The 14,531-nt window shown below is 48.8% G+C and overlaps 2 protein-coding genes across 8 annotated transcripts in view; both read left to right on the plus strand.

The window, feature by feature from the left end:
- Positions 1 to 1,539: 1,539 nt before the first annotated feature.
- Positions 1,540 to 13,254, plus strand: MON1B (MON1 homolog B, secretory trafficking associated). Of its 3 annotated transcripts, none has more exons than XM_005218387.5 (6): positions 1,540 to 1,833; positions 2,248 to 2,405; positions 4,475 to 4,795; positions 5,332 to 6,151; positions 6,527 to 6,674; positions 9,280 to 13,254. In XM_005218387.5, exons 2-6 carry the CDS (start codon positions 2,258 to 2,260, stop codon positions 9,487 to 9,489), a joined length of 1,647 nt encoding a protein of 548 aa, XP_005218444.2. In that variant the 5' UTR covers positions 1,540 to 1,833; positions 2,248 to 2,257; the 3' UTR covers positions 9,490 to 13,254.
- The window catches only part of SYCE1L (synaptonemal complex central element protein 1 like), a 30,010-nt gene continuing 26,299 nt past the window's right edge, over positions 10,821 to 14,531 (plus strand). For all 5 annotated transcript variants that reach the window (XR_009491262.1, XM_059877363.1, XM_059877365.1 and 2 more), the window contains exon 1: positions 10,821 to 10,903. Coding sequence is in view for 4 of the 5 variants with exons in the window: in XM_059877363.1 (XP_059733346.1) it covers positions 10,840 to 10,903 (64 nt within the window). In the remaining variant the exon portion in view is untranslated. The remainder of the gene's footprint in view (positions 10,904 to 14,531) is intronic.

Consider the following 14,531-nt stretch of genomic DNA (forward strand, 5'->3'; position numbering starts at 1 on the left):
ACCCACGGGCACCTGAGGGTCTTCCTGGGAATGGCAAGGTTCTGTCACATTTGGATCTCAAACTATGGGCTCAGAGGAAAACTCTTCTAGGAGGCTTTAAAGGGACATGATCTTGAGTCCCTTACTTAGACTAAAGAGTACCAGACAGCCTTTGAAACAATAAAAACAAAGTTAGCCTCAGCCTAACCTTTCAAATTGTATGTCCAGGAGAGACAAGGCCTGAGTAGGGGGTGGGGGGGGGGTGTTAATTCAAGCTCTGGGGAATGACCCCCTGCCTACTTCTCAAAACAACTAGTATAGACTGTTAAGGGGTGGCTCCCTTTCCTTCCAGATGTAACAGCTATATGTGACAGGCTTCAGGGAGCTGAGAAGTTTACCCTGGAGCAATCCACCACTGTGTCTGTCCCTCCTCACATCTTTTCTTTTCTGGAACAAAGAGGGAGCTATTAGCTGACTTCTGAGAGAATTCAGTATTCTCTTAGACAACCCCAACTTAAGACTTCAGGTCACTTCAGCCTGAAATCCAGCCACATTGTTCTTGACTGATGCTTCACATACACAACTCAATACACAACTGCCTACACGTGGCAGATGGAACTTAAGGGACTTAAGGGACTCCACTAAGCCTCATGTGGGACTGATGACCGATGGAAGCAGCTTTATGGACCAGAAATCATTGCTCTGACAAGATCCCTACTAAGCACTGAAGACAAGGGAGTACATATACACACAGACTCTCACTATACATTTTCCCTGATGCACACTCACGGGCACTCTGGAAAGAATAGGGGCTCCTCAGTCAAACCGTCAAGACAGAAAGCATGCTTCTGAAATCCTGTCACTATTAGAAGCGGTCCATAAGCCCTCCCAAGTGGCCATAAGGCCACCAAAAGGGTGAAACTCATACAACAGAGGGTGACTGGTTAGCTGCCCAAGCTGCAAAAAAGCCAGCAAAGAAGGTGATGATCAAGCCTTGCTGGGGTCAAGGAGGAATCAGGAGCCTACCAAGGGCACGCCCACAAGCGCCCCGGTTAGGCCTGGTCTCCTAACCTGCATAGCCTCGCCCACAGAGCCCCATCCTCAGAAATGAGGTCAGCTCCGCCTTTCGCGGGTTTGGGCAGGGACTAGTCAGCCTACACATTGCCTTCGCAAACTCACCCCTCTGCGCCATGAGGTTCCCTTTTGCCAGAGGCCACCAAGCCCTTAGGCTTCCTGAATCCCCAGACACCCACAAAAACTTCCTGCCTCTGAGAGGCCCGCCTCTCGCCTTAGTAACCGAATCCCTTAAGTTGGCCAGACTGCGCACAGTACTCCGACTGCGGGCGGCCCCTGTCGGTCAAGCATTTTCTTTCTGTCCAGTGTCCACTCCACCTTCCTGCTCCTGCCTTTCCTGGAGGATAACTGAGGATGAAGTTTCTTCCATTCTGGCGAGTCCCATCTCATCTATCAAGACTTAGGCTGCGAGCTTCCTCCAGGGCAGAGAGGAATAGGCCCCAACCTTCCATTGGGTCCGGATAATGTCAGTCAAGGGATGGGCGGGTCCAACAGCGACCTGACGCAAGGTTTCTGTGGAGACACTACTCAGACGGAATGGGGCGGGACGACCCGAGGGGACCGGCTTCGCTATATTGGGCCAGAGGCGAGGCAGTCCGCCCTCCGTACTCCGGATTGGCTGAGCGCGAGCCGCGCCCCCCTCACGCCGGCGGCTTTCGCACGAGAAGTGGGCCCATTTCGCCCCAGTTGTAGCCACACGTGCCCTCGCTGAGGGAGTGAGTGCAGATCGGGACGGCCAGATCCGTCGTAGACCCGGGAGCAGCGCGGGCCATTTCAACGGTGAGGGAACACAAGTGGGCGGTGGGAAGGAGGGGTCTGGCGCCCGTAGGGCGACTAAAGCTCCGCAACCGGAAGTACCTTCAGAGCGGCGTCGCACCCGGAAGTGTGGCAGGACGGCAGCCACACCCGGAAGTGTGGTGCTTCCGGGGCTACGGGAACTAATGGTACCTAGCCAATTGAGATGCAGAGTTAAAACAGGTGTTTGTATATCTTTATTTGCTGAGGCTTGGCAGAGCCTTCCTTTGCGGGAAGTGTTGGAGGTTGCAAGTATGTGGTCGTGTTTTTGAATGTTTCATCTGTTGAAACGCCAGGAGAGAACGAGCCCCAGGAGTGTGTGCAAGGAGGCCAGGCTGAGTTAAAGCTTTTAAGAAGTTTCTTTTGCTGCGGGTCACCCTCCATCCCCGCTCCCCACAGGGATGTGCAGATGGAGGCCGGAGGAGACACTGCTGCCCCAGTCCCTGGGGATGCGGAGGACTTGGAGGAGATGCGGTTCCCCAGTGAGGAGGCTGAAGATGGTGGAGGGGTTCACAAGGACTTACCCGATCCTGGAGATGCAGGCTTGGAGAAAGCAGGTATACATTCCCTTCACGAGGGTCTTGGAATTCCTAGGGGATGTTATTCTTGGGGAAGGTTCTTGGGGACCCAGAGAGGAGTCTTTGGGACTCAGGAAAGTAGTTTAAACCATACTTTGGGTCAGTGGGAAGTCATTGTGGACTCAAGTTGTAGTTTAAATCATTGAGGAGTGAAAAGGAAATCAGCGAGTATCAATGGATGTTCACTGGGGAGTGGTGTGAATATAGGCCCTTGAAGAATCAGAAAGGGATCAGTTGGGGTTAGAGAGGGACCCTGGGGGTTTAGGCTGTTTAGATCAATGATGACCAAAAGAAAGTTAATATGGTCAGTGAAAGTGAAAGTCACTCAGTCCTGTCGGACTCTTTGCGACCCCATGGACTATACAGTCCATGGAATTCTCCAGGCCAGAATACTGGAGTGGGTATCCTTTCCCTTCTCCAGGGGATCTTCCCAACCCAGGGATCGAACCCAGATCTCCCGCGTTGCAGGCAGATTCTTTACCAGCTGAGCCACAAGGGAAGCCCTAATATGGTCAGAGGGGGACTATTTAGAAGTTAGTGTCTTTGGGGGCTTTAAATCACTGAAGTGGGAAAGGGGATCTGTGGAGGCCATTGGACACTCAATATTTACATCTTTGAGGAGTTGATGGCAGTTGTTGGAGGGAATCTTTAAGGAGCCAGATCTTAGTGGATTTAATGGTGATCATTATTGGAGAGACAGTGGACATCAGTGAGACAATTAGAGAGTCAGAGGACCAGTAGGAAGATCTTTGAAGTCCCCAGTGTATATGTAGTGGTATAAAGTGGAGGATTAGCAGAAATCATTGGGGAATGAGTGCTCATTGACCACTTTGGAATTAGTGGATGTTGATGGGGTCGTTGGAAAGGATCATTGAACATTACTGAAAATCAGTAACAGGGGTTGTCTTTGAGCACTTGGGAAGTATTGGGAGGAGGTAATTGGGGACTGTCAATGAGAGAGTGAGGAAATATGAGGTCATTGGGATTTTATGGGGAAAGTATTGATACATAGTTGCCAGTGGATAATACTGGTTGTCAATGGGGATCAGTAGACATTGACTAAAATAAATGGGAGGGTAGTCAGTAGAGGGCAATGAAATTGTGGATTTCACTGTTGAATGTTAATAATGGTCATGGGGAAGGGCCATAGAGGTCATTAAAGTCCTGTGTGTTAGTGTATATTATGGTGGTTATTGTAGGGAGGGGGTGGATATCAGTGAGGATAAAGGAGAGTCATACCACTGAGAATAAAGGTCAGGGGAGTCAGTAGGGGTCATTGGAAGCCTTGGATGTTAATGGAGGTCAATGGTGGTCATTATTGGGAATGCAGTGGACATGGAGTAGATTAAATTGTGTGTTGGGGCAGTCGCTGAAGATCATTGAAGATCTAGGTATTAGTTATGTTAATGTGGGGGTCACTGAAATGTTACCGAGCAGCAGTGGGAATGAATAGGAAGTTGGGGGAATCCTAAAGATCTGGATGTTAGTGGATCATCATGGCAGTCTTTGGGAGAATTAGTGGTCTTCCCCAAGAATATAAATGGGTGACCAGGAGAGTCAATAGTGTCGTTAGGATCAGTGGACATCAGTGAGGATAAAAAGGGGTTAGGGTAAGGAGGGGTGCATAACTGCTGACACAGATGTTAGTAGATATAATGGTGGCCATTAAGTAATGAGCAGATATCAGAGTAAATGAGTGGTCAGATTAAATGGGAGTTCACTGAAGATGAAGATATCGATGATCATTCACAGGTGTTTGGGTGTTTTGCAAACTTGGGAATGGCAGTTATTGAAAAAGGGAAATAATTATTCAGCAGGGAAATAGAGGATTCGGTAATAAAAGTTAGATGGGCTTATTGGAGTTTTTGTGGGGGAGGACATTGAAACCTAAGTGTTAGTAGACGTCATTGAGGGGCAAAGGAGACACCTGGAGGTGTGTGTCAGTGGCAGGGATCACTGCAGGGCTGGTAGGGATTTGATGGTTCTGTGGACACATGGGGTTAGTGGGGGTCCACAGGCAGATGACTTACTGGGGGGCTCCCTTTCAGGATCTAAGACCAAGGACCAGTCACCTAGCCTGCTGCTCCAGTCAGAGGCTCCATCATGCACCTATGGGCTCTGGAGCCCCTCGGCCTCTGAGGGCAGTCCTCTGGGCGGCCCTGAGATTGGCTCCGGGGGCCCGGGCGGGGACCCGAGCGACGAGGATTGGCGCAGCAAGCGGAAGCACGTGTTTGTGCTGAGTGAGGCTGGCAAGCCCATCTACTCGAGGTACGGCAGTGTGGAAGCCTTGTCAACCACCATGGGTGTGATGACAGCCCTGGTGTCCTTCGTGCAGAGCGCAGGAGATGCCATTCGCGCCATCTATGCTGGTGAGCAAAGGGGCAGGAAGCAGAGTAGGCGACAGTGACTGGGATCTGGCAGGAGGTCTGGCTGGCTGGCTGGCTGCCTAGGGCACTATGGAGCTAGTTAGGAGTGAGTCAGTGTGTGTGGAAGCTGGCCAGGCATCTGTCCAGGGGGTCTATCTGTCCGTTTACCCTGCTGAGTTCTGATTGATCAACTCACTGGGATGTAACTGGCTGGTTACTTCCTTGTTGCCTGAGAGCCTGAGCGTGGGGGCTGTGTGAGTTGGGTGTTTTTCTAGCTCTGTTAGTTTTCCTTTCTCTCTCTTCCCCACTGCATGTTGTATGCCTGATTCTTGACCATCCCATCATATCTCTGCAAATGCCCCAACTCCCCCAGTTTGCCCTTACCCTAGTCTTGGTGTCCCCGGAGTGACAGTGGGCTTGGACCAATTGTGTGTGCCTTGTCGGGGGTGGGGGGCGGAATGTGGAAGAGCCCCATGTGACCCCCTCCTGTCACCACTGACCCATCTCCCTCCGACCGTCCCTTCCCTCCCCTCCCCCAGAGGACCACAAGCTGGTGTTCCTACAGCAGGGCCCACTGCTGCTGGTGGCCGTGTCAAGGACTCCACAGTCAGCCGCCCAGCTACGTGGGGAGCTGCTGGCTGTGCACGCACAGATCGTGAGCACTCTGACGCGCGCCAGCGTGGCCCGCATCTTTGCGCGCAAGCAGAACTATGATCTCCGCCGCTTGCTGGCCGGCTCGGAGCGCACCCTGGACCGACTTCTGGACAGCGTGGAGCGGGACCCCGGGGCCCTGCTGCTGGGCGCCGTGCGCTGCGTGCCTCTGGCTCGCCCGCTGCGGGATGCGCTGGGCGCGCTGCTCCGACGCTGCACGGCACCCGGCCTGGCCCTCTCGGTGCTGGCGGTGGGCGGTCGCTTGGTGACAGCCGCCCAGGAGCGGACAGTGCTGGCTGAGTGCCGGCTGGACCCCGCCGACCTGCAGTTGCTGCTGGACTGGGTGGGGGCACCGGCCTTCGCGGCGGGCGAGGCCTGGGCACCCGTGTGTCTGCCCCGCTTCAATCCTGATGGTTTCTTCTACGCCTACGTGGCCCGCCTGGACGCCATGCCCGTCTGCCTGCTGCTGCTGGGCACCGACCCCGAGGCCTTCCATGACATGGCCACCTGCCGACGCCTGGTCGAAGAGGGCATGCACTCGCTCAGAGCCATGCGTGCCCTCAGGGAGGCTGCCAGCTTCTCGAATGCTGCATCGGCCAGTGCCTCGGCCTACAGTGTGCAGGCTGTGGGTGCTCCTGGCCTCCGGCACTTCCTCTATAAGCCACTGGACATCCCTGACCACCACCGCCAGCTGCCCCAGTTTACCAGGTGGGCTCTGCCCCATGCGCATTTGGCTGGGTGGGGAGGCTTATCTAACTGGGAGGTTCAGCCGCTCAACAGACAAGACTCTGGCTGGAGAGAGAGCCGGCCGTGCTCTCAAGACATGCAGTAGAATGGGTCTCTGCCTGATGCAGGAGTCAGCCTCCAGCCTCAAGAAGTCCCCTGTCCTGATGGAGAGGAGCTCCCCAGGACTCCAGGAATCCCCATGTTTCAAGGGGAGGTTAGGCCCTAAGAAGCCTCCAGTCTAATGGGGGAGGAGGCTCAGCTCCCTTACTTTAATTGAACTCCCTAGACAGAGGGGAGATGGGCCAACCAAGAGAGCTCTAGACTGACCCTGTCCCTCACCCCCCTCCGTCACTGCAGCCCCGAGCTGGAGGCCCCCTACAGCAGAGAGGAGGAGCGACAGCGCCTGTCCGACCTGTACCACCGCCTGCATGCCCGGCTGCACAGCCCCTCCCGGCCGCTGCGCCTCATCTACCACGTGGCTGAGAAGGAGACCCTTCTGGCCTGGGTGAGTTGCACAGGGCTCTGAAGGAGTCGATTCCCACACTGCAAGCCTTCTTTCCCTCCGCTATATCCCCTCCAGCCGCAGCAGCCTCCTTCAAGCGGTTTTGTATCCATCACTGTCGCTATCGCTCCACGTGTCTTTGTTTTTAAATATTTATTTGGCTGTGCTGGGTCTTGTTGTGGCATGCAGAATCTTTCTTTAGTTGGGGCCTGTGGGATCTAGTTCCCTGACCCGGGACCCAGTCTGGGTCTCCAGCATGGGGGGCACAGGGTCTTAGCGGCTGGACCACCAGGGAAGTTTCCCATGTGTCTTTGAAACCCATCAGTCTCAGTGTCTGAAACCTCGTAGACTCATCCTTCTGTTGACCATTCCCTCATTAATGTCTTCCCCTCTCAAGAGGTCCCATTAACTAGGATCACTTTGCCTGTCAGTTTCACATCAGCCCCGCCCTCTGGCCGGGGCACCAGTTGAACTTTGATTCTGTCTGTCCCCAGCACTTGAGCACTGCAGGCTTGGTTCCATGCTGTGCCTTCCACTTGGGGTATCCTTCCCTGTGGTCTCTTCAGGACTGCTGTCCGCACTGTGTTAAAGGTCAGCTGTTCAGGGGGTTTGGTCAACGTGACTCCACTGGAGATGGCGCTTCCCTTAGATTCTGACATTTAGTGCACATTTTTTAACTCATCTATTCCATGTCTGTTATGTATCAGGTATTATTCTAGGCTGAGAATTGTATTAAATATTTTTTTTTTGTTTTCATTTTCAAGCAACTTTAAACTCACAAAGAAGTTGCAAAAAATTATATGAAGTAGGTCTTTGACTTTGTTTCTCCAGATGTTAACAGTTTGGAACTCATCAACATCAGGGAATTAACATCAGTGGAATCATATCTTATCCACAGGCTTCGTTCAGACTTCACCAGTGGTCCCATTCATGTCCTTTCACTGGCCCAGGATCCAGTCCAGGAGCACATGTTCAGATTGATTGTGTCATCCTAGTCTGGTTTATTCTGGAACATTCCCTTGGTCTTTTTTGTCTTTCACAACCTGGGAATTTTTAGGAAGTACCAGCCAGTTAGTCTGTAAGAATGCCCCTCAACTTGGTTTTTTCTAATAACATTTTGTCAGGTCACACCTCTTGAGCAAGCCTCTTGCAGAAGTGTCAGATGTCCTTCTCTGTGTTGTATCAGGAGGACCATGACATCACTGTGTCCCATTGTTGACATGACTCCTGTTCACTTCATTAAGGTGGTATCTGCCAGGTTTCTCCACTTTATAGTCAATCTTTTTGCCATTTGTAATTAGTATCTTGTGGTGATTAGGTCAGTGTGCTCTTTTTTACCATATTTTCATCCACTAATTTTAGTATCCATTAATGATTTTTGCCTGTGACAGCTGTTTCTCTGGCATTTACCATACGGTGATTTTTCTCATTTCATCCTAACGTCTATGTTTATTGGTTGAGATTCTGCTGTATGAAAGAGCTTTCCCTGCTCCTGTTTATTTGTTGAATTTTAAATTTCATATCATGGATTTTTCTTGAATTCAATGAGCTAAAATCTTTTCCTGTCTTTTATTTTTGTGCTCAAACTGTCTCTTATTTAGTCAGCAGAAGCCATGGATTTAGCCAGACTGGCCCGTATATCTTTTTATTTTTTTCTTCAAATAAGTTTTTTGACTGCTCTGTGTAGGCATGTGGGATCTTAGTTCCCTGACCAGGGATCAAACCTGTGTCTCCTGTGGTGGAGTATGAACCACAGGACCACCAGGAAGTCCTCCCCCTATGTCTTTTTGACACATCTGTATCACTGCTTAAGTACTTCTTACTTTCTGGCAGAAGATAGTCCAAGCTTATTTTGTAATTTCTCTGTGCCTGTCCTGAAATCTACCATCTGTCCAGTGAGTCCTTGAACCTTTTAGTAGAGGATGGTATTTCAACACCAGGATCTGGTAGTCCCAGGATTTTAGATCGGGCGGTCAGGAAATGACATCTAAGTGGAAGGGGAGGTCACAGGGCATGTGGGTGTCTCAAGGAACAGTACACCTGGCAGAGGGAAAGGACTGTGCGAGTGCCACGAGGTGAGGCTGAGCCTGGCTGTGTCTGAGGAACAGCAGGCAGAGGCTCGTGGCTGGCACAGAGGAGTGAGGGGGAGAATAAAGGCGGTGTGGAAAGGTGCTGGTGACCGATCGGGTTAAGCCTCTCAGGTTGGTATGAAGATCAAGTTGAATTAATCCTCACATCACACCCAGGCTACAGATGGTAAAAACTTAAGTGTGTGGAACTTAGAACAGGACTTTGTATACGACAATTACTCATTAAATGTTAAGCACTCTTGTCGTTATCTCCAGTCCACAGATGAGTGAACTGAGGTCCAGAGAGTGTATACGCACACACACGTAGCACCCAGTTGAAATCACTAGTTGTAGCTGATCCCCGGGCCCACTCATGACACAGAAGCATCAGCTTACCTGCTTTAGCCCAGTGACCAGGTTGGAGCTGCTGCCAGGTGCATTTTCCAAACAGGAGACAGGTATGGGGCTAGGGTAGGATGGACAGCACTGAGCTTGGCCAGCTCGGGACCAACTGACCATGTCTCCTCTCAAACCCGCAGGTGACCTCCAAATTTGAGCTGTATACCTGCCTCAGCCCCCTGGTGACCAAGGCGGGTGCCATCCTCGCAGTGACCAAACTCCTGCGTTGGGTGAAGAAAGAGGAGGATCGGCTCTTCATTCGTTACCCACCCAAGTACTCCACACCCCCAGCAGCCCCAGCGGCCTCTACGGACCAAGCTTCCCACAATGGCTTGTTTACTGGCCCTTGAGAGGCAGAGCTTCCAGACTGGGCAATGTTGAGAACCACCACCTTGGGCTTTTACCTCTGTCTTCACCCTGGAAATGGGGCAGGGTTGGGGGGTTGGTGGTGGTAGTATGTCTGTGTGTGCTCAGTCGCTCAGTCAAGTCCGATTCTTTTGCAACCCCACAGACTGTAGCCCGAAAGGCTCCTCTGTCCATGGAGTTTCCCAGGCAAGGATACCAGGGTGGATTGCCGTGTCCTGTGGCTGGTCCCTATCTCCCTGGGCAGTGCAGCAGGATTTGGGGGCCTGCCCACCAAAGACACATGGGTGGCAGTGTGATTGCACACAGGTGAGCAGGCTGCCTGACCAGCCCTCTCATGCCCCTCTGCCTCTGGGAAAATCCTTGAGACTCCCTCTTCCCCTCCCTCTGCCTTCACCTCCTCCACTGGGATGGTGTTCCAGCCTCTGTCAGGGACCGTCTCCTCCATTCCTGGACACCACACGCTCAGTCCTGCGTCAGGGGCCTGCCTCCTCCCTGGGATCTCAGCCCAGAGTGTCTAGGGCTGGCCAAGGTCTCCCTTGGTGGCCCACGGCAGTTCTGGAATTGGAAATGTAGGACTAAGTCTGTGCCCTGAAACAGCCTGAGGATATTTTTAAAGAAAAGAGAACTGCACATAAAAGGCCTAAAACCAATATCCACAAGGATGTTTCCTTCGCCCTTCATGTGCTTCATCTTTACCCAGTAAAAAATGACCCCATCCGTGCTGGCTGCTGCTAATATTAATAAGAAGGTGACCTCCAGCATCTACCTGCCTGTGTAACCCGGGGCAAAGTACCCGACTTCACACAGTGACTGAGATCCAGAATTTTTACACAGATCCACTTAGCTTTCACGGCCCATTCTATTCATTCGTGAGCTGGAGATAACTAACCGCTCATGGGCTGTTAAATGAGGATTTGTGAAAGAGGACTGCACCACTTGCTCACCACCGCACAGCACCTGCACAGTCGTCCCAGACTCACAAACCGCACAACCCAAGCAAAGACGAGAGAGAGAGAGCGAGGCCTGCCTGTAATTTCTGTGTGTGTGCAACACTCAACACCCCAACAACCAAGACCCTAGTCCTGCCTCGGGTTTTGCTAAGCTGGAGCTTGGAGCCTCGTGCTGCACGTGTGCGTGCTAACTGTCGCTCAGAGATCTCTGGGTGGTCCACTTTGGCGAGCTGATCACCCGTTGCTCTTCACCCTGGTCAACTGCTGCGCAGAGACGCACTGGACGCGTGCACGCTGTACCGCCTTTCTGCCGTCGCGTGGTTTTGTTTTGTTTTTGTTTAAACCAATCACCAAAGCGCACGCGTATCAGCTGCGTGCTGGAAGATGGCGGGGAAGCTGGAGCCTCGGGAAGTGGAGTCGCCGAAAGTCGTCATGGAGGATGGTGAAGGTAGTGAGGGCAAGGGGCCTCTGGCATCCAGGGTTGAAGGGAGGGAACCTTCGTCCCCTTGCCCTAGTGCAGTGCATAGTCACTCCGTCGTGTCCGAGTCTACAACCCCATGGACTGTAGCCCTCCAGACTCCTTCGTTCAGGGGATTTCCTGGCAAGAATACTGGAGTGGGTTGTCTTCTCTAAGGCATCTTCCCAATCCAGGGAAGAAACTGGGATCTGCATTGCAGGCGAATGCTTTGCCGTCTGAGCCACCAGGGAAGCCCTTTGTCTGCTACAATAATGAAATACTGGTACCAGTTCTAAAAATAAAAAAAAATTAAAAACTGCTGTTCAACAAAGATGAGATAAAAACATGTATAATTCTCAGCATCTAGATTAACTTGTCAATTTTATTGATTATACGTGAGTTAAATAGATCGAATACGTCAGTATTCATCTTTTCAAACAATAAAGGGGTGGATCTCACAAAACCCACTCAAGTGCTGCCACATCTAATAAAACTTAACAGTAATTCCAATATTGTCATTTCACACCCAACACATGCCTCACTTTGCATGGACTCTTAAATCTTAATCGTGGATGGCCACTCTCAAGAGAGCTGCTTTTCTCCCGGGCATTTTGTTAATACTGATGCCCCCTACCCCAGTGAGAGGAAAGACAAAATTGTTCTAGAGGGAGTTGGAAATTGGGGTCTAGGCAAAAGAAGAAAATTGTCTAAGACAATGACCCCCCGCTATGCCTCTAGCACTTTGTTTTTAACTATAAAAATTTTCAAAGTGTACCTAAGCACAGAAAATAAAATGAATGCCCGTATACTGGTCACTGTGTATATACAGTTGTCAACTCTTTGCCCTCCTTTCATCTATCTCTGACCTTCCTACACACTCTTTCGACCACCTTATTGGTAATAAACACATTGGATTACATCTTTCCAAACACATCTATGCAGGTGACAACAGTGATTATGGTTATGTACTTGTATATTATCTGCCCTATGTTGTGAGCTTGAGAACAGACCATTCATTACCATTTCCCCAGCACCTAAAGCAGTGCCTACTTGGCAAAAGTAGGTGCTCAGTAATTTTCTTTTTTTATTGTATGAATAATGAAATAACACAGAGTTCTCTTCGATTATGGCCTCATGTTGAGTGCAAGCTTTCAACAAGAAGATGCCAATAAATTGCCCTTATTAAGCTCTTAATATAGCTGCTACTGTGGGGAGAAAAACTCTAGTATTATTACATTTTTTAAAAAAAGGGAGTTATGATTAACTTCACCAGCAATGGAGAAAATTGAAAAGCATATCAAGTTGCCCTTTCTAAACCATCCAAATTGGCTTTAGAACAGGAAGAATATCTGCTATTGATTACTCTGGCAGAACAGGACTTCTTTTGCCTTGATAGTAGAAGTGGCCAGCAAAGGCTTTGCTGGAGGCAGTTTGTCAGAATATGCATAGCATCTAAAACGCTATTTCTTATCTTTCGTTGCCATGCTTGAAAATCAGACTACACAGATGTGTGGACCAGGCAGGGTCATTGGAAAGTTGTTGATGGGAGCAAAACACAGAAACAGTCATGGAAATGGCTAACTTTAAGAACATTCACGCATTATGGAATGCCTATGTGGTGAACATTGTTTTTTGTTTTTTTTTAAGAAGCAGGAGGAAATAATTAAATTCCAATTTAATTCAATACAGTTAGGAATTCCTTGACAGTCCAGTGAATTAGGACTCAGCACTTTAACTGTTGTGGCCACGGTTCAATCCTTAGTTGGGGAACTAAGATACTGCAAGCCTTGCAGCACGGCCGAAAAAAAAGGGTGAACACTGTGATTCGTTAACACAGAGTAAGCTTCATAGGGATCATGTTCTTACGAGGGAAAGCAAGTTGGAATTAAGAAAAAGAAGCAGTTCAGTTATACAGTTATAGCTCTATGTGTGTTACATAGAAAAATGTCTGCAGGCTAAAGGCCTAACTGGTGACTCTGAACAAGGGTCTTGAATTTTGGAGGTTGTGCAGAAGTGAAAGCGTTTTTTTAAATTTTAAAGGAAAATGCCAGTAGTAATGAATAACTTTAAAATATAAGAGAAAAAACTGTTGAATGGCATCTGGGGATTGTACATTAATATTGGTCTAGTTATTAACATCTCTATTTTGATGGTTATACTAGTAGAGTTCCCTTAGAAATATGTACTGGGATATTAAGAAATAGTGGGTTATGATGCCTGCAATTTGTGTGCAGAAATGCTCCCAAATGTGGAATCTGATGCAGGGGCAAATAGCACTGTGGCCTATTTCTACAGTTTTCATGTACGTCTGAAATTATTTCAAAATAAAATGTTTCAAAGGGGCTCATACTCCATAGGCTGTTTTGTTTTGTCACGTTGATTTTTTAAAATTTTTGTCAAGATGTTACTTGAACTATTTAAAAGATTTACTGATCACTCATGATCTTACTTGGAGAAGGCAATGGCACTGCACTCCAGTACTCTTGCCTGGAAAATCCCATGGATGGAGGAGCACGGTAGGCTGCAGTTCATGGAGTCGCTAAGAGTTGGACATGACTCAGCGACTTCATTTTCATGCATTGGAGAAGGAAATGGCAACCCACTCCAGTATTCTTGCGTAGAGAATCCCAGGGACGGGGGAGCCTGGTGGGCTGCCGTCTATGGGGTCGCACAGAGTCAGACACGACTGAAGCGACTTAGCAGCAGCAGCAGCATGATCTTACTGCGTGACTAGGACTCGAAATGCAGTAGAGAGGAAAAACTGAGCTTTCACAGAAATGGTTGAACAAGCCAGCTCTAAGAGACATATGGGGACAATCAGGGGAAACCGCATGTGTTGTGGGTATTTGGTGATATAAATGATCCAATGATTAGTGATGATTGTTAATCTTGGTGAGACTCTAGAACTGCAGTCATCTAAGAAAATGTCTTCTAGTAGTTGAGACTGGTTTTTTTTTTTGAGATTCTTAATGAATTTCATCTAGGGATGAAGTGTCATGAAGTCTGGGACCTACTTGAAAATATTGCAGCACACACACACACACAATAGCTGAAGCAAATATCAGTGGATATTAATGATTGTTAGATCTGGTAAACCAGAGTTCATCACGGTATCCTGTCTAATTTCATGTGCATTTGGAAATCCTCATAATATTAAAAACAAAACAAGTAATCACAAACACCTCTCTTTATTATTAAAGTAGATTTATTTTTTTTTATTCCAAATACTAAGGGTATTTGAAGAACTTAAAAGTATCCAGAGGAGACATACCAACCAATGATACCAGAGAAAGACTAAGATTTAGAGCTAAGAAGAGAAGGGAGTTGCATTTTACTTTACCTATTTCTGTAGTGCTTGAGTGTTTTTAGGATGTTACTTGGGTAAGTGAAAATTAAAGCAGTACATGTGATACATCTTACCAAGTTCTAAGTGTCTTCCCCAAACTTGGAGTGACTTGGTTAAGGGACTGTTGGTGAGAGGAGACTTTTACTTTTTACTTCTTGTTCTTCGACAGTTGTTTATTAAGTAATTTAAAAATTCAAATGCAAAATTAAATGAATACATACTAATTTAAGGAAAAAAGATGTAAAGAAAGTGAACATAATACCAAATATTTTA

The sequence above is a fragment of the Bos taurus genome, chromosome 18, assembly GCF_002263795.3.
Source record: "Bos taurus isolate L1 Dominette 01449 registration number 42190680 breed Hereford chromosome 18, ARS-UCD2.0, whole genome shotgun sequence".
NCBI classification, from domain to species: Eukaryota; Metazoa; Chordata; class Mammalia; order Artiodactyla; family Bovidae; genus Bos; species Bos taurus.

Bases quoted from the DNA above. Each gene is read 5' to 3' on its own strand.
- MON1B (XM_005218387.5), top strand. From the start codon at position 2,258: ATGGAGGCCGGAGGAGACACTGCTGCCCCAGTCCCTGGGGATGCGGAG. The intron at 4,796-5,331 runs GTGAGCAAAGGG...CCCCTCCCCCAG, and splicing joins CATTCGCGCCATCTATGCTG to AGGACCACAAGCTGGTGTTC. The intron at 6,675-9,279 runs GTGAGTTGCACA...TCAAACCCGCAG, and splicing joins AGGAGACCCTTCTGGCCTGG to GTGACCTCCAAATTTGAGCT.